The 25,442-nt window shown below is 40.4% G+C and overlaps 1 protein-coding gene across 2 annotated transcripts in view; it reads left to right on the top strand.

Annotated features, from left to right (window-relative positions):
* Sepsecs (Sep (O-phosphoserine) tRNA:Sec (selenocysteine) tRNA synthase) overlaps positions 1-22,243 on the top strand; it is a 30,694-nt gene extending 8,451 nt beyond the window's left edge. For both annotated transcript variants that reach the window (XM_028765236.1, XM_028765237.1), the window contains 6 exons: positions 834-936; positions 5,291-5,420; positions 5,560-5,651; positions 13,298-13,391; positions 14,917-15,007; positions 18,165-22,243. In XM_028765236.1, coding sequence (XP_028621069.1) covers positions 834-936; positions 5,291-5,420; positions 5,560-5,651; positions 13,298-13,391; positions 14,917-15,007; positions 18,165-18,468 — 814 coding nt within the window. In that variant the 3' untranslated portion in view covers positions 18,469-22,243. The remainder of the gene's footprint in view (positions 1-833; positions 937-5,290; positions 5,421-5,559; positions 5,652-13,297; positions 13,392-14,916; positions 15,008-18,164) is intronic.
* Positions 22,244-25,442: the final 3,199 nt, after the last annotated feature.

The following is a 25,442-nucleotide window of genomic DNA, read 5'->3' as shown; positions in this document are numbered from 1 at the left end:
ATCAGTGTAATTGCATCCCAGGATTTAGTTATAGTTTTGCAGTGTGCTGACACTTTTACAGGTGGTTTTAGTCACAAAGACCTCTACTGTGTTGTGGTTCATTACCATATTTCATACATGTTAGACTTAAATTGTCTATATGAGGAGTGTCAAATGAAGAGTGAAGAAATGTAGATTTTAAGCCTGCAGTTTTTAAAAAGATGTATCCAGGTTGTTAGGCAATGCCAGTGGTCAGTGACTTTTGTACAGGAATGTTGTAATTTTCCTTCTGTGAGCTTTCTTAAGGTTTCCAGACATGCTCATTGTTTTGCCAGCACTAGCTTAATATGGTAAGCAGTCAGAACAGTAAGAAAAGAGTCACAGCGCTCTGTGAGAGTCATCTTTGTCTTGTGTGTAAAAAGTTTGGAAATTGGTTAAAAGTTATCATCATAAGATTTTGTTGTTGTTTTTTTCCTTTTAGACGGGCTCTTACTATGTAGCCTGGCTGGCCCAGAACCTGCTGTGTAGACCTTTGTTAAAATTCACTATGTAGACCCAGCTGATGTCAAACTCACAGAGATCCTCCTGCCTCTGCCTCCCAAGTCATAGCTTTTATAGATACATTTGTCTCATTCATTGATAACATTAAAAGGTATTCTAGGTCTCCTAAAGTATTTGCTTTGTATTTCTAGGCTGGTGAATTACATGTAAAGATACTATACAGAGGGAATTCAGTTTGTCACTCCTCTCCCTTTCCCTGGTATACCTTAAGACTGGCTATTAGTAAAAACTTTCCATAATTATTTATAAAGCATAGTATGAGTATGTCTTTCTGTAAATGTTTATGTTTATAGATTAGAAGAACTGGCTGTGATTTGTGCTAATTATGACATTCCGCATGTAGTCAACAACGCTTATGGATTACAGTCTTCAAAGTGCATGCATCTCATTCAGCAGGTGAATTATTATTAATGTTATATTCTGTAGGATTATGACTTTTTTCTATAACCCAATACAGTAAATGTTATTTAGTTCTCTCTACTTCAGGGAACATTAGAAATTTGTATACAGTATTCTATTAGTAAAAGTCATTATTCCTAGGTAGTATAATGGTAATTGAATAGTAGCTTTTAAAGACTTATTTGTTTATGCATATAATTTATGTGTGTGCATGTATCTCTGTATGTAAGTGTGTGCACACCTATGTGTCTGTGTGAGCATGCTAGTTTGTGCAATCGGGGATCAGAAGAGGGTCTTGAGTGCCCTTCTGTTTTTCCCCTGAGGCAGGGTCTCTCCTGAACCTGTGGGTTGAATTTTCTCAGTGAGGCTAGAAGCCAGCGAGCCCTAGTGATCCTCTGTCTTCATCCTCCTTGGAGCTAGGGTTTTATGGGTATGTGAAGCATGTGGGTTCTAGGAGCCACACTCTGATCCTTATGGTTGGACTGCAAGGGTTCTTAGTGGATGAGCCATTTTTTTAAGCCCTGGTGAAATGTGATGGTCCTGAAAAAAACAAAGAAATATTTCAATGGGATTCTTCTGTTTTTTTTTTTTTTTTCTCCCCAGGACGTTCATTTTTCTAATGTATTGAATTACAGTATTTCAAAAGCAATATTGATGATTATATTTTATACCAAGGAAAAAAATGAACACAGGAAGAGTAAGAAGGAACCATGTGAATACATAAAAATACATTTTCAAATCTTAAAAAAAAATTTAAACATTTTCCAGGATCTTAAAAATTTTTTAGTAGGTTCTGCCCTCTGATCTCTCCTTATCCACTCTTACCTTTGGTATCTTTTCATCATTCCTTAACTTTTCAAGACTGCCTCACAGATCCATACATTGGATCAGGTATGATCCAATTCTAGAATTCTTCTAGAGCAGAAGAAAGATGCACAAGGGTCTCTGATGGAGCTTGTGAAAACGCTTTACACAGATTACTCACTTCTATGCCCCTCCTTCCTCATGTTCTTCTCTTTAGTTTTTAATCCTTAAAAATTACTACATTTGTGTGTGTGTGTGTGTGTGTGTGTGTGTGTGCGCATGCACACATGTGTGCCATAGCGTATATATGGAGGTCAGAGGGCAACTTGTAGGAGTCAATTCTTTGCTTCTACCATGTGGGTTCTGGAGATTGAACTCAACCTGTCAGGGCGGGTGGCCCACTGTCTCTCCTCCTTGTATCTTTAATGCTTTTGAAATTCAAATGCATTAGCATTTGTAAAGGTTTATGAAAGGAAGGAGCAGGTGATCATAGCAATCTTATAAGTACCTTTAATCATTTATAATGAACAGTTTCTGTTCCTGTGGACGTACTGGTTTCACATAGTGTAGTCATTGTGTACATTTTACAAAATACTTTAGGCCTTGTTAGTTATATGTTTATACTTTCTACATAGCTGTATTGTTTTCACACACATCATTTGAAAGGTTCATTTTGATTTATTTATTTAATGTATGAGAGAGCTAGGGGAGACCCATGGCTTGAGGAGCGGGAAGAGGCCTTACATCCCTTGGAGCTACAGTTCAACATGTTTTGTGAGATGACATGGGGTGCTGAGATCAGAATTCTGGTCTTCATGCTAGAACAGCAGTTGTTCTCATTGCTGAGGTGTCTCTGCGGCCCCAAACTAGTCATTTACTCAGACGTTATTCCCTAATTGAAAAGTGCTCACTGTTCTGGGGCTCACAGCATACTTTTGAATACTGGAAAATGGAACTGTGGAGTTGATGGGAAAGGTATTCTTGGGACTTCTCTTCCTGTTGCCTCACTTCATCATTGTGTGTGAGATGGTTCTCAAATGCAGACTCTGTCTTGTAGGTATTATATTGCCTTCTAAAATCGATTTATCTTTAAGTAGTAAGTAAACATTTCTGCAAATTGGCCTGTATGAGGAGAGGTCATGGCATTGTTGGTTTAAACCACGTAAATACGGTTGTTGAGTACTGACTGCTGTGTCATGACATTATAAAGTTAACTCAGAGCTGTGGTGATACAGGGATCCACCATGTGTGATAGGCATCAGTCAGGCTCTTAGTGTCTTTAACCTTATCCTAGTAAATGAAGGTGTTCTGTTTATTGTTCCCGTTCATAGATGAGGAAACAAGCTCAGTAGTTTAAGTGACTGGCCTGAGCTCTCATAGCTGCAGAACAGCTTGTTTGACACAGTCAACACCAGATTTCCCCCGTAAACACAACACACACAAACCCCAAGTCAACAATATTATAGTAACCATGTGGTCAGTGAAGAAAACCATTATATCTGAAATGTAGCACTTTCAAAAGATGCCCCAGAATGACTTAGTTCTGTGCAGATAGGATATTCTGTATAAGAAGTCTCAAGAAATACACATCTCGTTTGTTATATTTACTGAAATGCCTAATTTGAATGATTAGGACAGATTAATAGAGAGGCACATAGAGCTATAAAAATATGTGTGGGATTGACTGTTTAGAATGGAATGTGAAGTTCCAAAGTGTGGGAAGCAGCAAGTTTACTTGTTAAGAACTAGAGCAGAGTGTGACTACTGCTTCAGCTCATGCCTGATTGTCATTTCATTCAGTGGATCTTTTGGGTTCCCATTAGTGTGTGATCTACCAAAATACATCATGCAAAATACACAGTGATATCCTATTTCCCGTCAGCCTCTGCCCTGCTGGTTTTTTTTCTTTTTCTTCCTTAGTGGTAGCGTTTTGTTAGTGTGGGAAGTGTGACCCTTGAACATTTCTGAGATCTAGTATGGCTTGTTTTCTTGCGGTGAAGTGTGCAGTCTTCATTGTGAGAGGGCGGGCGATATAGCAGTCTGGAGTGCTGATTCCTCCTTCTCTCAGCCTTCCCTCTCCCAGTTTAGGTTCAGGCTCCTCTCAGAAAGCCTAGATAGTTATGTGCAGCCACTTTTTACCTGGGACAACTCGCTGTGCTTTCCCATTGTTTATTCTGTTGGTGTTTGTGCTGCTTCCTCTTCCTGAGGCGAGGTGGCTTTGCCTCTGTTCGCAGTTTGTTAAGAAATAAGAGTCACAGCAAGAATAAGGCTGAAACAGTCAGGCGATGGCCTGAGCGCTCTGCTCTCCTTCCCAGCTACTGCCGCCTCTGCCTGCTGCCCACATCTGCTCTGTCAGATTAGACCAGCTATCACCATTTCTATTCTCCCTGAGATACAGAGGTGGGCAGGAAGCATGAGAACGAAGGTCAAATGTGGTTATAATATTAATAGGAACGTAGATTGTGAATACAGATTGAAAATCTGTGGCTGCAGATAAAGAAAAAACTATGTGAGTTGAAATTTAGATAGTATCTCCATTTTTAAGAGTGGAAAATTGCACCACATTAGACAGAAGGTCACAGCTGTGTCAGATTGGAAGCAGAACTTAGTTCCACATTTCCAGTTGGTGCATGTTCTGCTCTGTGCTGGGTTATTAGACTCTGTTTGAAGTTCACTTTGTGTGGAATGAGACTGTCTAAGGTCACAGTGTTAAGAGCCACAAGTTATGGAGAAGCATCATTTTTGGAACTACCAGGATTATACAAGTGAAATTGCCATTCGTTGATGATAAGCATAAAATTTGGCTTCTCTTTTGTGATCAGGGTCGTTATCAGGGAAGTAGAGCTTGTTGTTTCTTGGAGTGGATTGCTTGCCCGGCCCGAGGGTCAATCTTTAGCACTGAGAAACAAACAAACAAATAAACCTAAAAAAGAAGAAAGTAGATTATCTCAAGTATTGGAGAGAGGCACTTAATTTTCTAGCTGCTTGGTACTTTGGGCAGCTGTAGTTTTATTAGATTGTGATGCCAGCATTTAAACTACTTAATCACTACAGACCTTATTGTCAAATAAAGGACACAGGTGCAGGGCATAGGGACATGCTTTGTCTCTTTCTCAGTTTTAAGGTAAAAAGCTGTTACACAGGAATTCCTACTCATACTGGTAATGAAATCCCACCTGCTTCCCAGAGGTTATGAGTTGTGATTAATCTGTGAGAGCAGTTGTCACTGCAGAGTGCTGGTGTTCTTCGTATAATGAGCACCGCTCAGAGCTGGGGTTTAGTCCTGTAAACCCTGGACTTGCCCTGCTGCAAAGCCAATTACAGTCCTTCACCTGTTTTTGAAAAACCATCTATGTACTGTTTTAGGGGTATTCATTTTTACTTTATAACTAAGGTAAAGTTAGTAGCAGCCTTTGCAAATGTGAGAATGAAGTTAAACTTGTATGTATCATTTTGTAGAACATGATTTTGTTGTTGTTCTTGTGGCCTTTACTTGTTAATAGCAGTTATTTGTCCTCATTGTGACCCACATGTTATTTGATTCTAGGGGGCTCGGGTTGGTAGAATTGATGCTTTCGTTCAGAGCTTGGACAAAAATTTTATGGTTCCAGTAGGTGGTGCTATAATTGCTGGCTTTAATGATCCCTTCATTCAGGAAATCAGCAAGATGTATCCAGGTAAGTAGGTAACTTGGTTTGGGGGAAAATAACTATGGGTAAAAATCCACATGCACATAGCCTTCTGTGATGAGTCTTATTTTCCAGAGCCTCCCCATGTGTCAGCTCTCCTTCATGTGCCCTGTCCATCTGTTTTCAGGAAGGGCCTCAGCTTCACCGTCCTTAGACGTCCTCATCACCTTGTTGTCACTCGGCTGCAGTGGCTACAAGAAGCTGTTGAAGGAGAGAAAGGTGAGGTCTGCCTGTGCACTGAATGCCCATGCACTGAGTGCTGCTCTTCTAGCCTGAGTGTATCACTCAGATGGGAGTCGCCATTGGTGTTTTGTCCTCTCTAATATAGGAGACATCTGTCTGTGCAGATGCTGAGGAGTAGTTCACATGCATTATTTTACTGTTAGTCTTTGTTTAGAAACATCTGTATTGGGAATTATTTGTTCACGTGTCACCTAAAGGTAAAGGAGCTCCCCTTATTTATTTTTTTATTATTATTGAACAGTTTTCTTTTACATGTATTTGAGCGCCCATGTGCCTGTGCCATGGCATGTGTGTGTGTGGATGTCAGAGAACAATTTGTGAGAGCAGAGTCTGAATCAGGTCACCAGGCTTAAGAGGAAGGCCTTTGACCTGCTTTGCCATCTCACCAGCTCTGCTTTGGTTTTTTTGAGCAGGGTCTTGCTGTGTTGCCATGGCTGGCCTGGAGATTGCTTATGTAGTCAAGGCAGGCCTCAAACTTGGGATAGTCCTCCTGCCTCTGCTTGCCTCTGCTGGGACTACAAGCATCTATCATCACTTCTAGCAGAGAGGCTCTTGAAAAACAAATGGAAAAGTTTTCTTTTGAGTGATTTGGGAACATGAGGGCTTGTTTTGGTATGATAGAAGTTGGCCGCTTCTTACATTAAAACAGTAAATCTCTCCTTCATCGTTGCTGAAACACTGGACTCATTACTTATATTGGCTGTGGGGGAAAAAAGTGATAACTTGGTGGTGTTGGCCTGAAGTAGTCCCAGCTACTCAGGAGGCTGAGGCAGGAGGATCACTTGAGCCCAGGAATTGTGAGCAACATAGTGAGACCCAATCTTTTTTAAAACAAACTATCACAGCAAAGCTTCATTTGAGACAGTTCTATAATTGTTGATGGGTTAGGTCAGATTAAGGTGATTATTCATCTATCCAGGAGTGCTAGAGACCACTGGCATAGTGTTTGTATCTCAGCAGCCTTATGGTGTCAACTAGAAATGGAATCCTTCAGTTGTGCTTCACAGGTTTTAAAGCACATGGACATGGCTGTTATCGCATAGCTCCTCTAACAGTGTTATTCCTAACACAGAATTGATGTTTAAGTTTGTGTGCCATTTTACTCCAATCTTACTTTTCCTAATAATTTAATCCATGGGCAAGTAGTTATTTACTGTTTAAATTGTGAGGATATTTCTTAAGATTTACATGGTCATTCATTAGAGATATGCAAATTAAAACCACAGTGAACAACCTTACATTCTTACATTACACATATACACACACACACACACACACACACACACACTAGGTAAAAACAAAACCACAACTAAAACAACAAAAACCTGACAATACTGAATTCTGTCAAGCTGACATTGTTGATAGGAATGTCAGATGCAGCTTTGGAACCTGCTGTGGCAACGCCCTAAAAGTTAGACAGAATCACCCAAGCAGCTCTTCTACTTCTAGCTGTTTACATAAGAGGATGAAAGCTTGAGTTTGTGTGAAAACCTATAGTTGGGTGCTGATAATGACTCAGTTTATAATTGTCCAAACATGGAAGTAAGTATTCATCATTTGATGAACAGAGGAACACACTGGTACATCTTTCCTTAGCAGTGGAAAGGATCAGACTCCAGATGTACAGCAGATGATAGCTCCAGTGCATTATAATAAGTGGCATGCAGCTGACTCACAAGACTCCCGTGCAGTCTCATCTGTATGTCACCATGGAAAAGGTAGAAGAGATGGGGACAGGAAACACAGATGAACACTGGAGGCTCGGATCAGGGAGGCATCTTTTGGGGTGGTGAGATGCCTTACAATTATGTCCTTAGTGGAAGTGGTTTTGTGGCTCTGTATGTTTTCCAAAACTCAGACAATGTGAACATTTGGAAAGCATATACTTGAAGTTTTACATGTATAAATTGTATTTGGCTAAACCAGACAACAAGCTTATACACGTAGGAATAAACCTATAGATTTATACTGCCATAAAAGCATCGCTGTTACAGACTGATCCTCAGGTGGTGGGTTCATGATTGTGGGTGGTAGAGGACAACTCTCAGGAGTTGGTTCTTGCCTTTCACTGTGAGGTCCAGGATTGAGCTCAGGTGTCAGGCCTGCGCACCTACTAAGCCACATCACTGGTCCTCTGCTAGGTTCACTATATCCGTTCTTCAGTGTTGTTTTTATCATGTGGTAGGAATTGTCTCCATTTTACATGTGAAATTGTGATCTGGGAAGATGTACTGGACTGAGGACTGGCTGGCCATTTGCAAGTCCCAGAATGCTGGTAAAGACAGAGTCTGGGTGCTGTCCAGGCCCCTCTGTATTCTGTGTTAGCACTGTCTTATCTTACTTGCCAAACAGTCTTCTCTTATTTGTGTTAGTCACACAGCACTGAGGGAGTGGAGTGACCCATCCTGTCATGCTAGGCATTTGAGCTGTAAAGATGATGACCGATCCCGTGATCCTCCCGTTCTATCTAGTGGAGGAAGCTCACATGTGCACTAATTGATTTTATTTAAAATTCTTTGTGTAGAATTTACATAGAACAAAAGCTGTCTAATGGAGTAATTTTCAGGACAGTAAAATGCTGTTCTGAGAACTCTGACATTGCATGAAAATAAAATTGTTCTTTACTGTTTTTACCCAGTAGGTCTTCCTGAAGAAAATGTGGATTTCCTCTATAACCACAATTGCATATGTGTAGCATAAACATTGTTTTCTTATTGGATTTGATGCAGAAATGTAGTGGGCTTTGTCTAAATGGACTTCTCTCTGCTGTGAACATTTCATCATGGTAGTTTATTGGTTCAGCTGTGGAGAAGCTGAGGCAAAGCTATTTTGCACCAGCCAGAGCTATTTATAAACCATCACTGAGAGCCTTTTTTTGTTATTGCTGTTATGTGTACTAAAAAAAGGAGCGTTAAAGGAAAACTTAGGATTTCTTTTTATTCTGTGCCCTTATTCCCCACAATGGTATTTTTAGAGGTTATTTCTTCCAGCTATATCTCTTCAGAAAAGGCTTTACCTTTGTCACAGTAGAGGCAGACAAGAACTCAGCTTGAAGCCATTCCCTTTCTCAAGCTTTCCTTTTTGAAGGGTGAAAGGATCAGAGAGTGGAACTTTGTGTGTGAATTGAGCCTCTTTGCCCTTAGCCCCTTCCTGATCAGTGCATCTGCTTCATAGTGGGGAGGAATGACCAGGAGTTAAATGGAAGACACCTTTAAGAAAAGAGGTTAAAATACAAGAGCTGTTTCTCTGAGTTTCTTTATGCAAAAAGAAAAGATCAGCCTTAGAAGTTTGTCGTCACTTCTGCTTGGCTTCCAGAGAAGCCCATTATTCTGCTCAGCTCTTCTTAGAGAAGAATGCTTTGCTGAAGGGTGGCAGATGATCATTTATTGTTGCAAGTATCTGCTGAATTGGGCAAGCACAGAAGAGGAATGTAGTAGAGTGGCTGTTGTGAGCTGAGGCTTACAGGACAAACCGTGTTTTAGGAGAACACCAGATTCGTTAACTCAGTGTCTCATAGCAGAGCTAAGCTTCAGAAGCAATGGTTCATCTGTGCCCTGAAAGTGGAATGCTTGAATCTTGCAAATGTCTGGTTTGGGTCCTGGATGTGGGGCTTCAGCACCTTGAAGGCAGTGTTTTTCCACTTAGGCAAGCCTTACTGAGTGTGTGTAGATCCTTGGTGCCAGCCACAGTGGGGGGTAGGGGGAACCACAATATTTAGTACCATTTTCCATAGCTGTGACATCTTTGTGTGTGGGTTATATATCCATGTCATTGTCCATCTGTCCATGGTTTGGTTCCTTACACACTTTTTGAGACAGATGTGGATTACCATTCCTGTTCACCCTGTCACATGAAGCAGGATGTTTCACAGACATCCCAAGACCTTCTCTTGGAAGTTTAGTGAACTATGCACATCTGGACTCTGATGAGGGATAGTATGGCTGTTGGCTTTCATGACTGCAGGTCATTCTGCAATCCAACAGATATACAAAATATAATGCTTAATAGAATTTGACTCCTTTTTCATTAACATCATGAACTATGGTGTAAGGTTTTGTGTTTTTGTTCTAGAAATATAGCTGACATTAGCATTCAGGTATATAGTTCAGTTTATCTCTACTGAAAGTCTTCTAAAATGAAGTTAAATACAGCACAAAGGGCATAGAAAATCAATATTATTTCATTTCTTGAAGTAAGATCTTTCTATATACATTTGCTTGGGCTGCTTATAAATTTCTTCCGTTACAGAAGTATTTTATAATAAATGTCAGTTATAGATTTAACTGTAGCAGAAAATAGTACAAGTTCTGTAGCACCTTCATGCATCAGGCAAAAATTGCTTAGCTCAGTGTTAGCGTAGGATAGCCATACAGTATCCTGAAAGATATTTTTAAAGTGTGGTGATATTAATAGAGCATTTAGTACTCTAATACATGGACTATTGTGCAGTTCGATATATTGCACTTAGAGCTATTAGTTTACCTATTACAACCTCTGCACTCAGTAAAGATACTGAAAATATTTGCTGCTAGGTGTGAACTTCATTTGAAAATAATTTTTAAAAATTGTGTTACTTTAGTACTAATGATGCATGAGATTTAGTCACTTTATAATATAAAGATTTCCATACTGATATTAGTTACTGTTAAAACTGAATTCTGGCTAGGGATGGAGCTAGGTACCTGTAACCCCAGCATTCAGAAGGGCAAGACCATCTAGGCTACATAGTGAGACCAGGTCTTAACAAATATGAACCTGTCAGTTTTGTTGGCATTAGCCAGTGATCGATAGTACTGGTTTAAAGTAATTTACTGATGGATTAGGATTGAAAGTGTTCAGATTCAGTTTCCTAATAACCATATGTGCATGGTCACATTTGCAGGCCCTCTCTTGGGATGTTACTGAGGAAACATTGCTCTTTTTCAGAAGAAAACCTAGCTCAGGTACAAATTATGTACTGATTAGTTCCACTCTACAGGTGTGACAGCCATGCTGGCTAGAAGATTATTTTAAGTAGGCTTTCAGCACTGAAGTACATAAACTAAAGAACTTTGTTTCTTTAATATACACTTAATAACAAGTGAACAGTGGACAAACCTTGTTGCTAGGGGGACATAGGAATCCATAAAGGACATTTCTTGGCTACCAGGTTTATTCCTTCTAATGAGAGTCTGGAAGTGTTAGACCTTCTGATGAACATTAGGATTTTAGTGAAATAGTACAAATAATGAGACATTAGCATCTCATATCTATGTGGAAATGGGGGCTTTAAAAAATAAATAAATAAATAAAATTAGCAACCTGTGTGCTTTGTAGGAAACGAAAATATACACATGAAATTCATGAATTCTACTTTTAGGAACTGATATAGTAGTAAGAGATTTTGAGTTGTTCTAATTACCATAAAATTCTTGATATTTTTACTTCTATATGATTCTTACATGGTCTACTTTTTGAAGGAGTATTAGAAGAATGGTTTGGAGATGATCTAGGAAAATCTTTATATAAAATGTACAAGAAAAGATAGCTTTTCACATAATTTTTCCACCCCATTTCTGAAAATGACCACAGTTGTCTTAAATATTTCTCAAAAAATTTATTCAAATTGTGTTTATTTATAGTTTAATGAAGTTATGAATTATACAGGAAAAAAGATGTAAAAGATGTAAGTAGAAACTGAAGTAGAATACTAATTCTTCAGTACAGGGCGGAATGTTTTTGTTTGTATATGACAGTTGTGGCTGTCATTATCAAACAGCGTGCACATAGGGATGTATTTTGAGATACAGGTAAATATTGAATGTTAATAAATGTGCTTGGAAAAAGATAGTGCACTAAAGATGTTAGCTGCTAGATGAGCTCCTGTCCTCCATAGCTCTGACGCTACAGGCACTGTGGAGAGCAGACCTAAAGAGCAGAAAGACTGAGGATGGCCTTGGAATGAGGCTCTTCCAGGGGATGTGGGTTTGGTTCCCAGCACTCACATGGTGGCTCACAGTCATCTCTAACTTTAGTTTCAGGGAAACCAACACCTTCTTCTGGCCTCTGTGTGCGCCAGGCACACACGCATACATGCAGGCAAGACACCCTTGTATAACATTTTTTTTTAATTGAAAATAATTTATATTTTCCATAGCTAATAATTGTGATTTATTTATGAATGAATGACAAGAGGAAGTCTTACCCCATCTAATGGATATCAGTTGTGATTTTTTTTTTGACTTTTTGGTTATAAGAAGAACTACTTTAGTGATCTAATATTTCATGATTTTGACATGCTAAGAATTGTTCTTATAAAATACTCCCAATTTAAGAATGATTATTAGTATAACATTTTAGATGAGAATATGAAATACTGTTGTTAGCATTGGATGAGGCCTTTATAGCTCTAAGGAACCTGGTAGTTCATAATACTGGACAGCGTTCTCCCTCCTCTCTCAGTCCTGATCTGTTACCAGGTATAGTTGTTCATCCATGGACTTCAGGTCTCAAAAACTACAGTGAGAGAGCTACCTTAAGGAGGAAGCAGAAGCAGCTTTTGTGGCCTTTGAACTTGAAAAGTATCATTTTCTCTGTTAGCCCTGGTGTCTCTTTAGAACTTATGTTCGGCCATGGATGCAGGTCAGTGAAATTAGACTTACCCTACTGCAGAGGGACTTGGTAGATTTGCAGTCTACACCATTTCAAAAGCAGACACAGAGGAAAATAACTTCAGTTTAATATCTGCTGACTCAGTTATACTGCCATGTCTATATGTGTCACATTTTAGACTTAGAAACATTTGTTACATTTTTATGCTATTGGCAAAGTAGTACAAGTTTTAGTTTTAGATATTGTAGTCTGTGAATTAAAAGAATTGTTAATTTTAACTGTTGCACCTTAAACAGAATAGATTTGGGGCTAGGGATATAGCTGAGAGGTAGAGCATTCTCTGGCACACTCAAGGCCTTGGTTTGACTTGGGGTGCACACATGTACACACACATACATACATGGTAGTGTACTTTTTAAACTACCAATTACTGTGTGACTTGCATACTAAATGAATACATTTTAGCTTTGAAGACATTGTTTAGTAGTTGCAAAAAGAAGTCACCTGAGAAAGACAGGAACTGATGATTATGGTGGGGAAGAACCACTCTGGTCCCTGTTTAGAACAGCGCAGAGTGCTGAAGAGTTGGAGGAGTCATCTGTTGTGCTGGTATTGTGTCCAGAAATGGATGGCTATTTAGGGGGAGTGCTTGCTCTTTGCCAGGTGTGTCAGTACATACTTATAATCCCAGCTACTTGGGTAACTGAGACTGGAGGATCAAAAGGTCATCTCTAGCCTGGGCAGTTTGACAATATGCTCCCCTTCCAACCAAAATAATTCTGAAGTGTTAACTCTAAAAGTTCTGCAGAGATGAAATATATTACAGCCCAAGACCAGAAGTAGGCTGGGGCTGCCTTTTCCCCGAATCCCATGGTTCTGCTGTTCGCAGTTGCTCTGAATCTCACTCTATTGAGGTAAAGGAGAGTCATGGGTGAGATAATGAATAGCATATACTTCATACCAGCCAGATTTTGTATTATGGTTTGAGTTGGATTCATTTAATTTTTAAATGTGATACTTTGTTATTTCAGGAAATGTTTGTCTATTTATCCACCCAACTAAAGAAGTTGGCAGAGGCCCACAATGAAAGACTACTGCAGACACCTCACAACCCCATATCCTTAGGTAATTTTCTTCTTTTAATAGAAAAATATTTGAGATATTCTTAGAAAGATGTTATCATTTATAGAAACAGTAAGTTGTTTCTATATGCTGATAATTTTAAATTCATCCCAGTATTAATTGGTAAGTTAGTTTACTTAGCCTTTAAAATGCTTTAATGTTTCTGTAAGGTAAAAACCTATCAACTGAGGGAATCAGATCGGTAACAAGTATAATGAATATATATATATAAATTTAGAGCTTGCTTCTTATCATGAAAATTTGCTCAGTTAACAAAGTACCAACACAGCCTTTTTTGTGCCTTTGTTTGTTAGGAACACTTCACGTTAGGAAGAACTGTATTGTGAATTCGGGAGCTATTGAAATGAATATAGTGGGCTAGAGAGATGCCCGGTGATTAAAAATGCTTGCTCCTCTTGCAGAGGATGTAAGTCCAGTTTCTAGCTCTGGCAAGACCAGTTCACAACTGCCTTTAACTCCAGCTGTAAGGAATCTAACAGCCTCTTCTGGCTTCTGAGGCACCTAAACACACATGAACATGTCTACAAACAAATATATAAATAGAAAGCATTTTTAGAAAGTGAATAATTGAGCCAGCCTGTGGTAGCACATGACTTTCATTCCAGAGGCAGCCTTGAACAGGCCAGCATGGTCCACAGAGGGAGTTCCAGGACAGCCAGGGATACACAAAAACCCTGCCTCAAAAAACCAAAAAAAATGAACACTTGACTTTTACATACTTAAGTAACTTAAAAGTTTCATAATTAGTTTATGAATATATGAAGTAGAATGTGTTTTATATTTCTCATCCAGTTGAGGAAAGTGAATCATTTATAACAAAAGTCTTTTTGGGATGGGCATCTGTGGAGAAATGTGGGGCCCGGTACCTAAAACATAGCCCTTAATCCTTTGCCCGCATAGCAGATCATGCTGGGAAGTTGGAACACCGGTGTTACTGTGTTTTAGTGCCCAATCCCGTTTCCCTACCTCTGATAGGGAGATAATAATCCAGCATGTAAAACTGCTTAAGGTTGGTCGAGATGTTTGTCATGGGTGCAACATGACAAGTGAGCCTTCGGTAAGCAATGGCTATGGCAGAGGTGCGTGCAAGGGTGCGACTTACCACTCCCTGTCAGGTTTCCTCTCTGTGAAGTTTTCTATCTGTGTGTGCAGAAGTTGATCTTGGTCTTGCATGGACGGAGAGAGAAGACTTCACACTCTCATTGCATGAGTTCCTCCAAGTTGGTGGAGTTCAGTCAACAGCTCCGTTGATCACTCCATTGTTCCGTGTATTTAGCCAAAAATTAACTTTCTAAAAGGGAGAGATGTGAATTTTGTCCATGATTGTGAACATGTTTTCTCAAAATTAAATATATCTGATACAGAAGCAATACTTGCTTAATTTGTCAAGTACAGTAAAGTGCTGTTGTCCATGGGACAGTGCATGAAAACAGTTTCCTTGTCATTATTTGTCTTGAGTGGTTTTGTAGTCCAGAAGCTTGCTGAGTGAGTGTCTCTTCTCTCCTAGCTATGACACTTACAACGCTAGATGGACACCATGACAAAGCCGTCACTCAGCTCGGCTCAATGCTTTTTACCAGACAAGTGTCTGGAGCCAGGTGAGTGCATTGAGTTTATCTGCTTTCGATGTCACCTGTAGTACACTGTGTCTGTTCCTCCTCCAGCAGGGACATCTGTAGCTCTGGACCCTGTTTGTTTTCATCCTGCGGTTTCACTAATGGATGCTCAGAACCTGTGTAATCCTGTAACTTCCAAGTTCCACTTCCTAAACTTTAGGAACTCACGAGTTCAAATGGAAGGCACCGCTTAGTTCATGCCGAGTGAAAGCCCAGATGTGCAACTGTTCTAAGACAGTGAGGCTGTCGGTTTTGCCCTGAGAACCTCCTGAGTTTTAGTGCTTGGCTTTTGCTGATTCCAGCTTTTAGGCTCTTCCTTCTCCAGCCCTTCTTGCCCTTTGCTGTTCTATATAGTGGTTTGGTGAGATAAATTCTTTTTGTCTGACTCCTTTATGCTACCCCACCCTACATAATGAGGTTCAAGTTTTATTACAATAAAAGTGCTTGTATTGGCCTTCCTTTTTTAAAAAAAAATGTTTAATCAAGAATTCTCCTGAGTTCAAGGCCAACCTGGTCTACAGAGTGAGTTCCAGGACAGCCAGGGCTACACAGAAAAACCCTGTCTTGAAAAACAAAACAAAACAAACAAACAAAAAAAAGAATTCTCATCAGTAGTCCGTCACTATATACTGACCTGTACCTGAGAATTCACTGTAGTCAAAGAACAGTAAGGTATCAACCCTGTGAGGCTGTCAATGCCCCACCTCTGGACTCTGAGATAAAGTATAGGAAGACAGGTGTCTAATTTCAGTGCCTCTCTGGATAGATGGTTGCTGCTGCTGCAGTGGTTCTAGGATTGATTGAACCTAGGACTGAGGCAGTGGTAAGCACATGACCACAGATACATGCCCAACTCTTGATTTTCAGACAGGGACTCACTAAGGTATCCAAACTGGATTTGAACTTACTGTATGGCCCACTCAGGCCTAGAACTTGCAAGTCTCTTGTCTCAGCTTCCCACATAGCCCAGGTTCTGTGTAGATTTTTGTTTAATTCTTTCTTAAATTATCTTCAGTTCTATTATGATAGTAAAAATATGGCATCTTTCCTACCAGTTGCTAAGGAAATACTGTTTCTAATTGTTCTACTTAGATTTATGTTGCTGTAATTAAAATACTCTGACAAGAAGCAAACTGGGAAGGGAAGACCATTTCTTTAACTTAAACTTTAGGTCAGAGTCCCTCCTCAAGGGAAGTCTGGGTAGCAACTCAAGCAGGCTCTGAAGTAGAAACCATTGAAGAAAAATACTTACTGACTAGTTCATTTACTTATGTTCAGCTAGCTTTTTTAAACTGTCCAGGACCACCTGCCTAGAGATAGTAGTACTGTCCACAGTGAGCTGGGCCTACCTGTATCAGTTAGCAATCATGATAATATTCCAAAGATAAGCCCAGAGGCCAATCCATTCTGAGGTTCCATCTTCCAGTTGACTTTAGGTTGTATTGACAAAAACAAAACAAAACAAAAAACAACAACAACAAAACCACCAAGCTAACCAGAACACTAAAGAGAGTTATGTCATTCCTGGCAACTATTACTTAGACCGCATACTTTGACATTTGTGTGGCATAAAAATCAGGTATTTTAGAGAAAAATGATGTTTCCTTCTCTAAATGCTTTTCATCATATACATCCCTATGAAACCATTTTATTCTGACTTGCACTGTTTTAGTCAGTGTTCTATTGCTAATAGATGTCATGAACACTGTAACTCTTACAAAGGCTTGCTTACAGTTTCAGAACTTTTGTTCATTTTCATCGTAGCGGAGAATAGGGCGAGTATGGAGAACATGGCAATAGGCAGGCAGACATGATACTGGAGAAAGTAGTGGAGAGTTCTACATGGATCTGCAGGCAGCAGAAAGGAGGAGAGAGCCACTGGGCCTGGCTTGTGCTTCTGAAACCTCAAAAGCCCACCCCAGCGACACACTTCCGCCAACAAGGCCACACCTCCTAATCCTTCCAAGTAATGCCATGCTGATAACTAAGTATTTAAGTATTGAGCCTATGGGGGCAATTCTTATTCAACTACCACAGTTGCAGAGGATGGAATGCCTGTGTCAAAGGACTTGGGTTTTATTTCTGCTTTGATTGGATCTTCCTGGATCTGGCAGGTTGTGAGCTAGCTGATGGAGCTGGTAATGGAATTTGGATCCTCTGCATACTCTGAAATAACAGTATGAGCTCTTAACCACTGAGCCATCCATCTGGCCCCATTGTTGGATTTTGTTTTGTTTTAGCTAGTGACTTGCTATGTAGCCTGGCTGGTCTTGAGATCCTCTTCCCTTTCTTCTAGTGCCAACCACGCCTGGCTAATGACTGCTTATTCAAAGAAAAAAACTACAACTTAGGTCAATTCAGCTTTTAACTTGAGAAACTGTCTGATGCCACACAGTTTTGATGCCTTTGATTTGTTTGTTTGTTGTTGAACCCACCTTCCCCTCCCTCTACTGTTCCCCCCAGACAAGATTTCTCTATGTAGTAGCCTTGGCTATTCTGGAACTTGCTTTGTAGATGAGGTTGACCTTGAACTCAAAAAGATCTTCTTTCCTAGTACTATGATCAAAGGTGTGTGCCTCCACACCCAGCCTTTAATTGATTTCTTAAAAGTGAAAGATTAGAAATCTGCTTGTGTCTAAGGACGCCATGGAAGTCAGCCTTAAATAATGCATAAGCTGTTGGTGGTTGTTACTGTCTGCTGGCCACCTCTCACTGAAGCAGTCACCGAGTTCCTAGATCCTGCTGTGAGCCCTGTCATCACATGATTGAAATTTTCATTTGTTGATGGTGAGGTGACAGTAAACCAAAGCATTTTGGCTTACACAGTTGAAATCAGAGTCTAGGTTTGGCACAGAACTAAATTTCTTATTACTTCTTTGAAGAAGATATGAAGATGAGCTTTTGCTCTCTATTATAGAAGCTGGGTAAATGGTCATCACTAGGCAGGACTTCACAGTTGTATTTTACAATTTCATTTTAAGCTGACAGTTTGTTTGCATCAGCCACAGTTTATGCCTGTTTCTCAGCTTCCGAACTGGTGGCTGTATAGCTTAGTGAGACAGTTTCCTTGTTTCTGGGTGGGTGGTATCTATTAACATCACCAGACACGCCAGGCTGATACAATCTTTTTCCCTTTCAGGGCTGTGCCTCTTGGGAATGTGCAAACTGTGAGTGGCCATACTTTCCAAGGCTTCATGTCCCACACAGATAATTACCCCTGTGCTTATCTCAATGCAGCAGCAGCCATCGGGATGAAGACGAAGGATGTGGACCTGTTCATAAAGAGACTTGACAAGTGCTTAAACATAGTAAGAAAGGAACAGAATAGAGAAAGTGTCGTGTCTGGAGCTGACGACAGCAAAGCTGACGATGCGGACATTGATGAAATGGCTTTGAAACTCGAGGATGTGCTTGGTGACAGGGACCAGGGCCGTGCTTTATGACACGGTCCTCTTTCTGCCAGTTCACACAAGCAGTTTAAACAATATATGTAAAGTTGAATCGAGAGTTTTATAGAGAATCTTCCATCAAGGAAGAGACTGGTCTGAGGGTAGTCATTGGTGATTGTTTTTTTATCCTTAGATTGCCTCAGTCTTTATGATTCTTAACAGGTTATAACATGCAGTTGCAGTGAACAGTTCAGATGATTCTTACTAGTATAAAATATAAAGCTACATGTAATTCTCATCAACTTCAAAGAGCTTCTTCTTAGCCATTCTTCAGCAGTCAAAGATATTTTGTTTGTTTGTTTCCAATTATACAGAATTGAGAAAGATTTGTTTCTAATGCTGCTAAATACCAGATGTTTATTTAGCTGTCTCTGTGCCTATTGAAGGGACGTTTCCCAAGGAAACAGAGCCAAGCCACAAGCTTAAGAGCAGTTGTTCTCAACTGGACTGGCTTCATAATATTATATGAACAGCATGTAAAGACTCTCCGTGGGTGCTGGGGGCATCGACTGGTAGAACCCAGCAGTCCTGCTCAGCACCTCACCTCCTGCCCAACATGTGCTTCCACAAAAGAAGTCTCCAGTCCAGAGTCTCAGTAGTGATATGTTTTGAGGAAGTGAGCTCCTAAGTTAAAGAGGCGTTTCCACATGTGCTGCCTGATGCCATTGCTGTTTGTGGTGAGCTGCATGGAAATCAGCAGTCCTGTGACAGCAGTGCCTAGTGATGTGATGGGGTCATGGTCTGTTCAAGTACGTGCCATGCTGTTCACATGCCTATAAGACCCACTAATCATACACTTTTAGACCATATCTCAGTGGTATGTGACTGCAAAAATTAAAGAAAAGTTAGCTCTGTGAATGTTACTAAGGTACTTCATAGAGACTGTTGTTGACAATAAGAGTACTAGTTGCAAACAAGTTGTTACATTGTTTTCTATAGTACCTGCTCATTTTTCCATTTGGGCAACTGAAAACTTTATTCCACGTACTATTTGAGCTTTAAGCAGCCTTTGTGACTGCATATATACAAATGACTGAAATTCTAGGCCTAGTACCTCTGTGATTTTTGTTAGTTATAGAAAACAAAACAAACAAACAAAAATCTAGACTGGGGGCTTCGTGAAGCATCTTGGAAACAACCAAGGCCTGTTCTGTGGAGTATCACTCTACCCAAAACATAGTCATGGGGAAAAGGGTCCATGGAGGAATAACTTGGGGAAACGCCTTTGCAAATTTGCTCATGGTGTATTAAATGCTACAAGAGGGTTTCTTTAGTAAAATTGGCCTGCTTTTCCAAAGAGGAGCCAGTTCAAAGATGAGAAGTGAAACACTCACTTCTCTTTGTACATACTCTCCCAACACAATGGGTCAAATGTGTTAACCTCTGGATTCTACTCTTGTATTGGTTTGGCACTGAGCTGTATATGAAAAGGGAGTCTTCTTTGTATACGATCTCAGAGGGTTGGAAGAGATGAGCTTAGCCAGAAGCTGTTTTGAGTGTGTAAGGATGTGAGCCACTGATGCCCGTGCAAGTCAAGGCCGAATGGAGATAAAGAACTCACTTGCAGATATCTAGGTAGTTCCCAGACGGATTCTACCTTTGGGGACCAGACACTAAAATGGCTCTTAGGTAGCTATAGTAACTCGTTACATGGGAGTAAATCCTGGATTGAAAAGCTCTGTGCTGTTTTCTGTGTGGATTCAGGACTGCACCGGTGAGATGTAGCCACAGAAGCCTAGTCCCTGTGGAGCCTACGAGGGTCATATGATGCTGCCGATGGAAATGCTGGCAGTGCAGCTTCCTACACATCAGGCCAAAATGATTTTCTAGAACAAGTGATCTATACTGTGTATTCATCATTTTGCTTAAGAAAGGCCAGAGTCCAGAGACTGGAGATGCTTCCTCATCTGCCGAGTATCAGCAGTTCTTGGTCCTCAGCTGCTGAATAGATAATAATTCTAATTGAAGATAAATTACATGAACCCACATGTGAATGATAGATATGGTATAACATTTTATTGCTGGTGCGTAAAATCTGCTGCAGTTTTGGTTATTAACCCTTTCCTTTTTAAGCACTTTTAAATTCCAGCTCTGTTCCTCCTGGCTCCATGCTTGACCTTAAGGTTACAGAACTCGGGTTTTTTCTCCTCCAGCCCTGTGTAACTTACTAATTCTCTCTCCTGTTCACATGTACATGTTAAAGGACTATTCCTAACTCTGCCTGAAGCACCGACCTTGCTTGGGATGCTTCCTGATTTGCCTGTGTTACCCTCAGGTGTGGCTATGGAGGACACAGTGCAGGCCTTGCCTAAGACACTATTACTGCCTTTGTGGCCCAACTCCTCTTGTAATAGGCCATAAAGTAGACTTTTAGAGGTTGGTTTTTAAAGTCACTGGGCTAGAGTAGGCTGCCTAGAGAAGAAAACTGAATCATGGGATGTTTGGTCACTAATGCATCTTACATTGCAGGGAGAAGTGTTTTCAGTTGAGTCTTAATTTGGCCCTAGGTCCCTGCTGATGTGTTTTCACTGTCAGGGGAAGATGTGACAGAGCCTTGTAAGCCAGTGTTAACTATGAATCTACCTACTGGCTTGTGATATAGTTGAATTCAGTTATACAAGATGAGTTATGTAATACAGTTCTGTTCCACTAATAGGCCTTTGATGTACAAATGGCAAATTTAAATATGATTTAAATAAATATTTTTTCTAATATCTTGACCCAGCACATAATTATTCACTGATTCTATTTCTTTAACCACAGGATAGTGAGAACAGTCACTGAGGCCCTAGATACAGAATATGTCTATGTTATGATTTCCATTGGTCTTAGTGGAACTTAGACAAATATCCTTGTGTTTTAAACAGGTAATAATATTGAGTAAGTGACCTCATCCTGACATGTTCAGTTTTGAGTCTTTTCACTGAAGTAGGCAACCAACAATTGAAAACAACAGCAATGAAAAACAATGACGAATCTCATTCATATTGTTCTCAGATAAAAATTTGAAATATATACACATGTGGTGCAGATAAAAATTGGATTTCCTTTGCCTCCCAATCTAGGATGCACTGATTTTTGCCAAGCTGGAAAATGATTTTGTTTTACATTGATGAGATCGACTTTATATATTGAGTTGGAAGAGACCACAGAAGTTGGTTAATTTCAGATATTTCATAATCTCTGAATAATTTGGTAATTAATTGGCTGTGCTTATTGAAGAAGTGCATATCTGTATGCACATGTGTGTATGCATTGGGGACTCGTTGGTCAGGTGCTAGGTGCTTGCTTGTCTGTTTTTGTTGGTTCTGCTCTTTGGCCAGCCTTAGTCTGCAGGTCTGATTTGAATACCTCAGCAGGGACCTAGGGACCCCCTTTATGCCTTACATTTTACTTTTATTTTGGCCTTATGGTCTGTGTGACATAAGATGATGATTTTACAGCTAATGAATATTACTTTCTAACTTACCAGCTAATATCTTTCAGTTCAAGCTAAGGCCTTGAACAAAGTCAGATTGTGTTTGTACCATCTTTTTTAAATCAAATAATGCCAACAGGAGCTTTTGGGGAAAAGGTGAAGGAAGGCTAAGTTTAACTGTGTAATCCGGGACGGGGTTTAACTGTGAGACTATGATGTGGACATCAACCTCCTGACCTGTGTATTACCAAAAGGGGGAAACAATTCCAGAAATATTTTTGGTATAGACTGTTTAAAAATAAAAACAAATTGTATAATTTATTATATGGAATAAATTTTTAATAAATCATTGACAGTTCCTTATATTATTCCACCGAATTATGACTACAGATGAAATCTGAAAGTACAGATAACCTACACTGGTCTTGCACTCTTTATTTTCATCATCTCTGCTTGCCCAGAAGTCAGAAAGAAAAGTCTGACTTGGGATGGGAATCACATGTCCTGGCTATTGACTGTAGAAGGCTGATACTTAAGAGTACTCAGTCATAAAAGAAATACTCAGGGGCAGCCAAGATGGCCCAGTGGGAAAAGAAACTTGACACCCAGTCTGACTTAGCTGTTGTCACACATGATGGAAAGAGAGAACTGACTACACACACACACACACACACACACACACACACCCCATTGTGCACGTACACACACAAAATAAAAAGTAATAAGTTTTTTTAAAACCTGTCATTTATTTGAAAATAAGACCTCCCTTCATCAACTTCATGTTTTATTGTTTAAAAACCTGTGCTTTTTAAAATTAGGCATTTGCATTAAGTGGGAGTTTGAGTCTCCTTGTTGCCTTCCCTCGGAACTCATAACATCTCCAGATCTTGGTCTCATCAGATGTGGAACGGAGACCACCCTAAGCATGAAGACCAAGTAGATAATGAATATAAAGATTATTAATAAATGTTTCAGGGTCTGAAACAACATGAACTGTAAGTAGCCACATTCTTGATAAGCCATGTTGTATTAAATTGTGCTACATTTAAATGAAAATGTGTTGTGAGGCAAGTTATTGGTGAATTTTACACATTTTCTAGTGGAAGTTCCAAAACTAATTTGATTTTAGATGACTTTTTTTTTTTAAAATATTCAGGGCCTTTCTGTTTTGGCTTTTAATGAGTTTCCTTTGGTTTTACAATTACATTTGAGAATTAAAGAACATATTAAAATGTACTGACTATTTTTTGCATCTGAAGTTTCAGATTATAACCTAAGAGATGTTCAGAGGAAGTTCATGTCTCAGTGACTAGTGCAGGGATGTGGTAGCCTCCCGCTGGTTTTGGTATAGGCATCAGGGTTACAGACATGACTTGTGCAGTGCATACAGCCTGTTTCTATATAACTCTACGTGGAAGGCAGCTGGTCATGCTTCTACATTCACACATGTACCAGGCCTTCCTGAACCCGACTCTAGTACACACGTTTTGAAGATACAGTCCTTAAAGGCAATTCTTAGATCTTTCTCCTCAAAATGTGTTCACCCTCAGCCTTCCCCTGTCAATTATTCATACTCCTCACTGTGAGGCCAAAAGTCTGGGAGCCTTGGCTGTCTCACATTCTGTATTTATATCAAAAAGTTATGCAAAGCCAGGCACAGTTGTGCATCCCTGAAGTCTTCACAGCCAGGAGACTGAGACAGGAGGATTATGAGTTCAGGAAAACCCTGGGCTACAAAGTGATGAGATTCTGTCAGTCAGTCAAATAAGTAAAAAATAGTCATGTTGTACCTTTTAAAAACTTCCCCAGAGTCAAGCCTGTGCCCTTGTCTGTAACAGATTTGAACTGCCCGTGTTTTTGCTTATGGTATTATAGGACCTACTTCCTGATCCTCTAAAAAAACAGTCCTACCACATCTAACCTTGTCCCCTTTCCTTCCATCCTTTTGACTCTTCCCCTTTGGCCTTATTCCTGTCCAGCCAAACAAGTCAGCTTGCTGCTGCTCAGTTCCCCAGAACACATTGCCTCAGAACTTTGCCTCTGGCTCTTCTCTGCCTGGGAATGTCAACCTAGACCCTTGGTTAACTCACTTTCCTCATGGTTTTATTAAATCTCCTTGTGAGAGAAGTCTCCCATGACCTTTTAAGAGCTAGAGCTGTTTTCTCTCCCTTGTCTTCAAGGGACTCTGTTGGTGTCCTGCAAGCCACCTGGAGCTTTGTGTGTGGCAGATTATGATTCAGTATGTCAGGGCTTATGCTGTGTGTAGCATATGCCTCTGTGATAGCCGTCCTAGTGGTCCTAGCCTATTGGCCATGCTTCATGCTGAGGAGCAGAGGTCTAAGACAGCATGAAATGTACAGGTTGGGGAAAGTGTGTTTTCCCCTATGCCCCTGGGTAGGCCATCAGTACCACCAGAATAGTGAGCGTGCTGTTCACTCATATTCCAAGCACCTAAGCAGCAGCTCCCACAGGATACTCAACTATTTATTGTATGAAAGATTGAAGAGGGATTAAATATTTATGCAGCCATGAATCCCATCATGTCTGATTGAAACTCCAATAGTTCCATCTCTAATACATTCCAGAATCTTTCCTTGAGGGGCAGATGCAGAGGCCCTGCTCAGCTCTCCTTGTGCAAGGGGAACCTCACATGCCCCCTCCCTGCAAGCTGCAAGAAGCAGCCTCACCTGACGGCCCCCTTGCTCTTTCTTACCTTCAAGGGCAGCTGTAGCCTGTCAAACCAAAGTCAAAGTCACTGGCCAGTGTCTGAACATGACTGCTATAAGACCACCTGCCACTGTGTACACCTCCTAAGGGGCCCGCAGACTTTGCTTGGGGACTTTCGCCTGGCCGGCAAGCACACCATATCCGGCTGGTGATTCCTCTGCCTGGCCTGCTTTTCCTGTTTGTTTGTTTGTTTGTTTGTTTATTTGACAGGCATTGCTCTGTAGTAAACCTTTTCTTCTCTAACATGGTCGCCTACCTGCTCATAGGATCTGACCTCTAGTACCTGTGGCCTCCACTCCCCAGTCTACCTTTCTTCTCTTGCTTCTTTTCTTTGCACTAAACCAGCCCTGGGGTACAGCCACTTACAGTATTCAGATAATGCTAATCTATACAGTTCTTTAGATGGATGAATCTCATTTGGTAGCCAATGCAAATTATGACATTAATCTTCCATCAGTGTGTGTGTGTGTGCGCGCACGCAGCAGGGGTGCACTCACTTGTGTGCATGTGTGGAAGTCAGAAATCGACTTCGGATACCTTTCTCTATCACACTCCACCTTATGTTTGAGACAGGGCTTGTTCCTGAGTCTGTAGCTTGCTTTCTTGACTGGACTGGCTGCCCAGCTAGCCCTTGGTATCCTCTCCTGTCCTCCTCTCTTGGTGCTACCACGCCCAGCTTTTATGTGAATCCTGGGGCTCTGAAGTCAGGTCCCCATGTTTGCATAGCAAACACATTACTCAATGAGCAATTTCCCAGTCCCTAGTCTGGCATCATTTTGTAAGTTATGATTTTAAAATTCCAATTGCTATTTTTCAACCATGT

The sequence above is a fragment of the Grammomys surdaster genome, unplaced genomic scaffold (genome assembly GCF_004785775.1).
Source record: "Grammomys surdaster isolate TR1022 unplaced genomic scaffold, NIH_TR_1.0 150, whole genome shotgun sequence".
In the NCBI taxonomy this organism is placed as follows: domain Eukaryota; kingdom Metazoa; phylum Chordata; class Mammalia; order Rodentia; family Muridae; genus Grammomys; species Grammomys surdaster.
The sequence above is the reverse complement of the archived record's forward strand: the minus strand, read 5'-3'. Positions and strand labels throughout refer to the sequence as shown.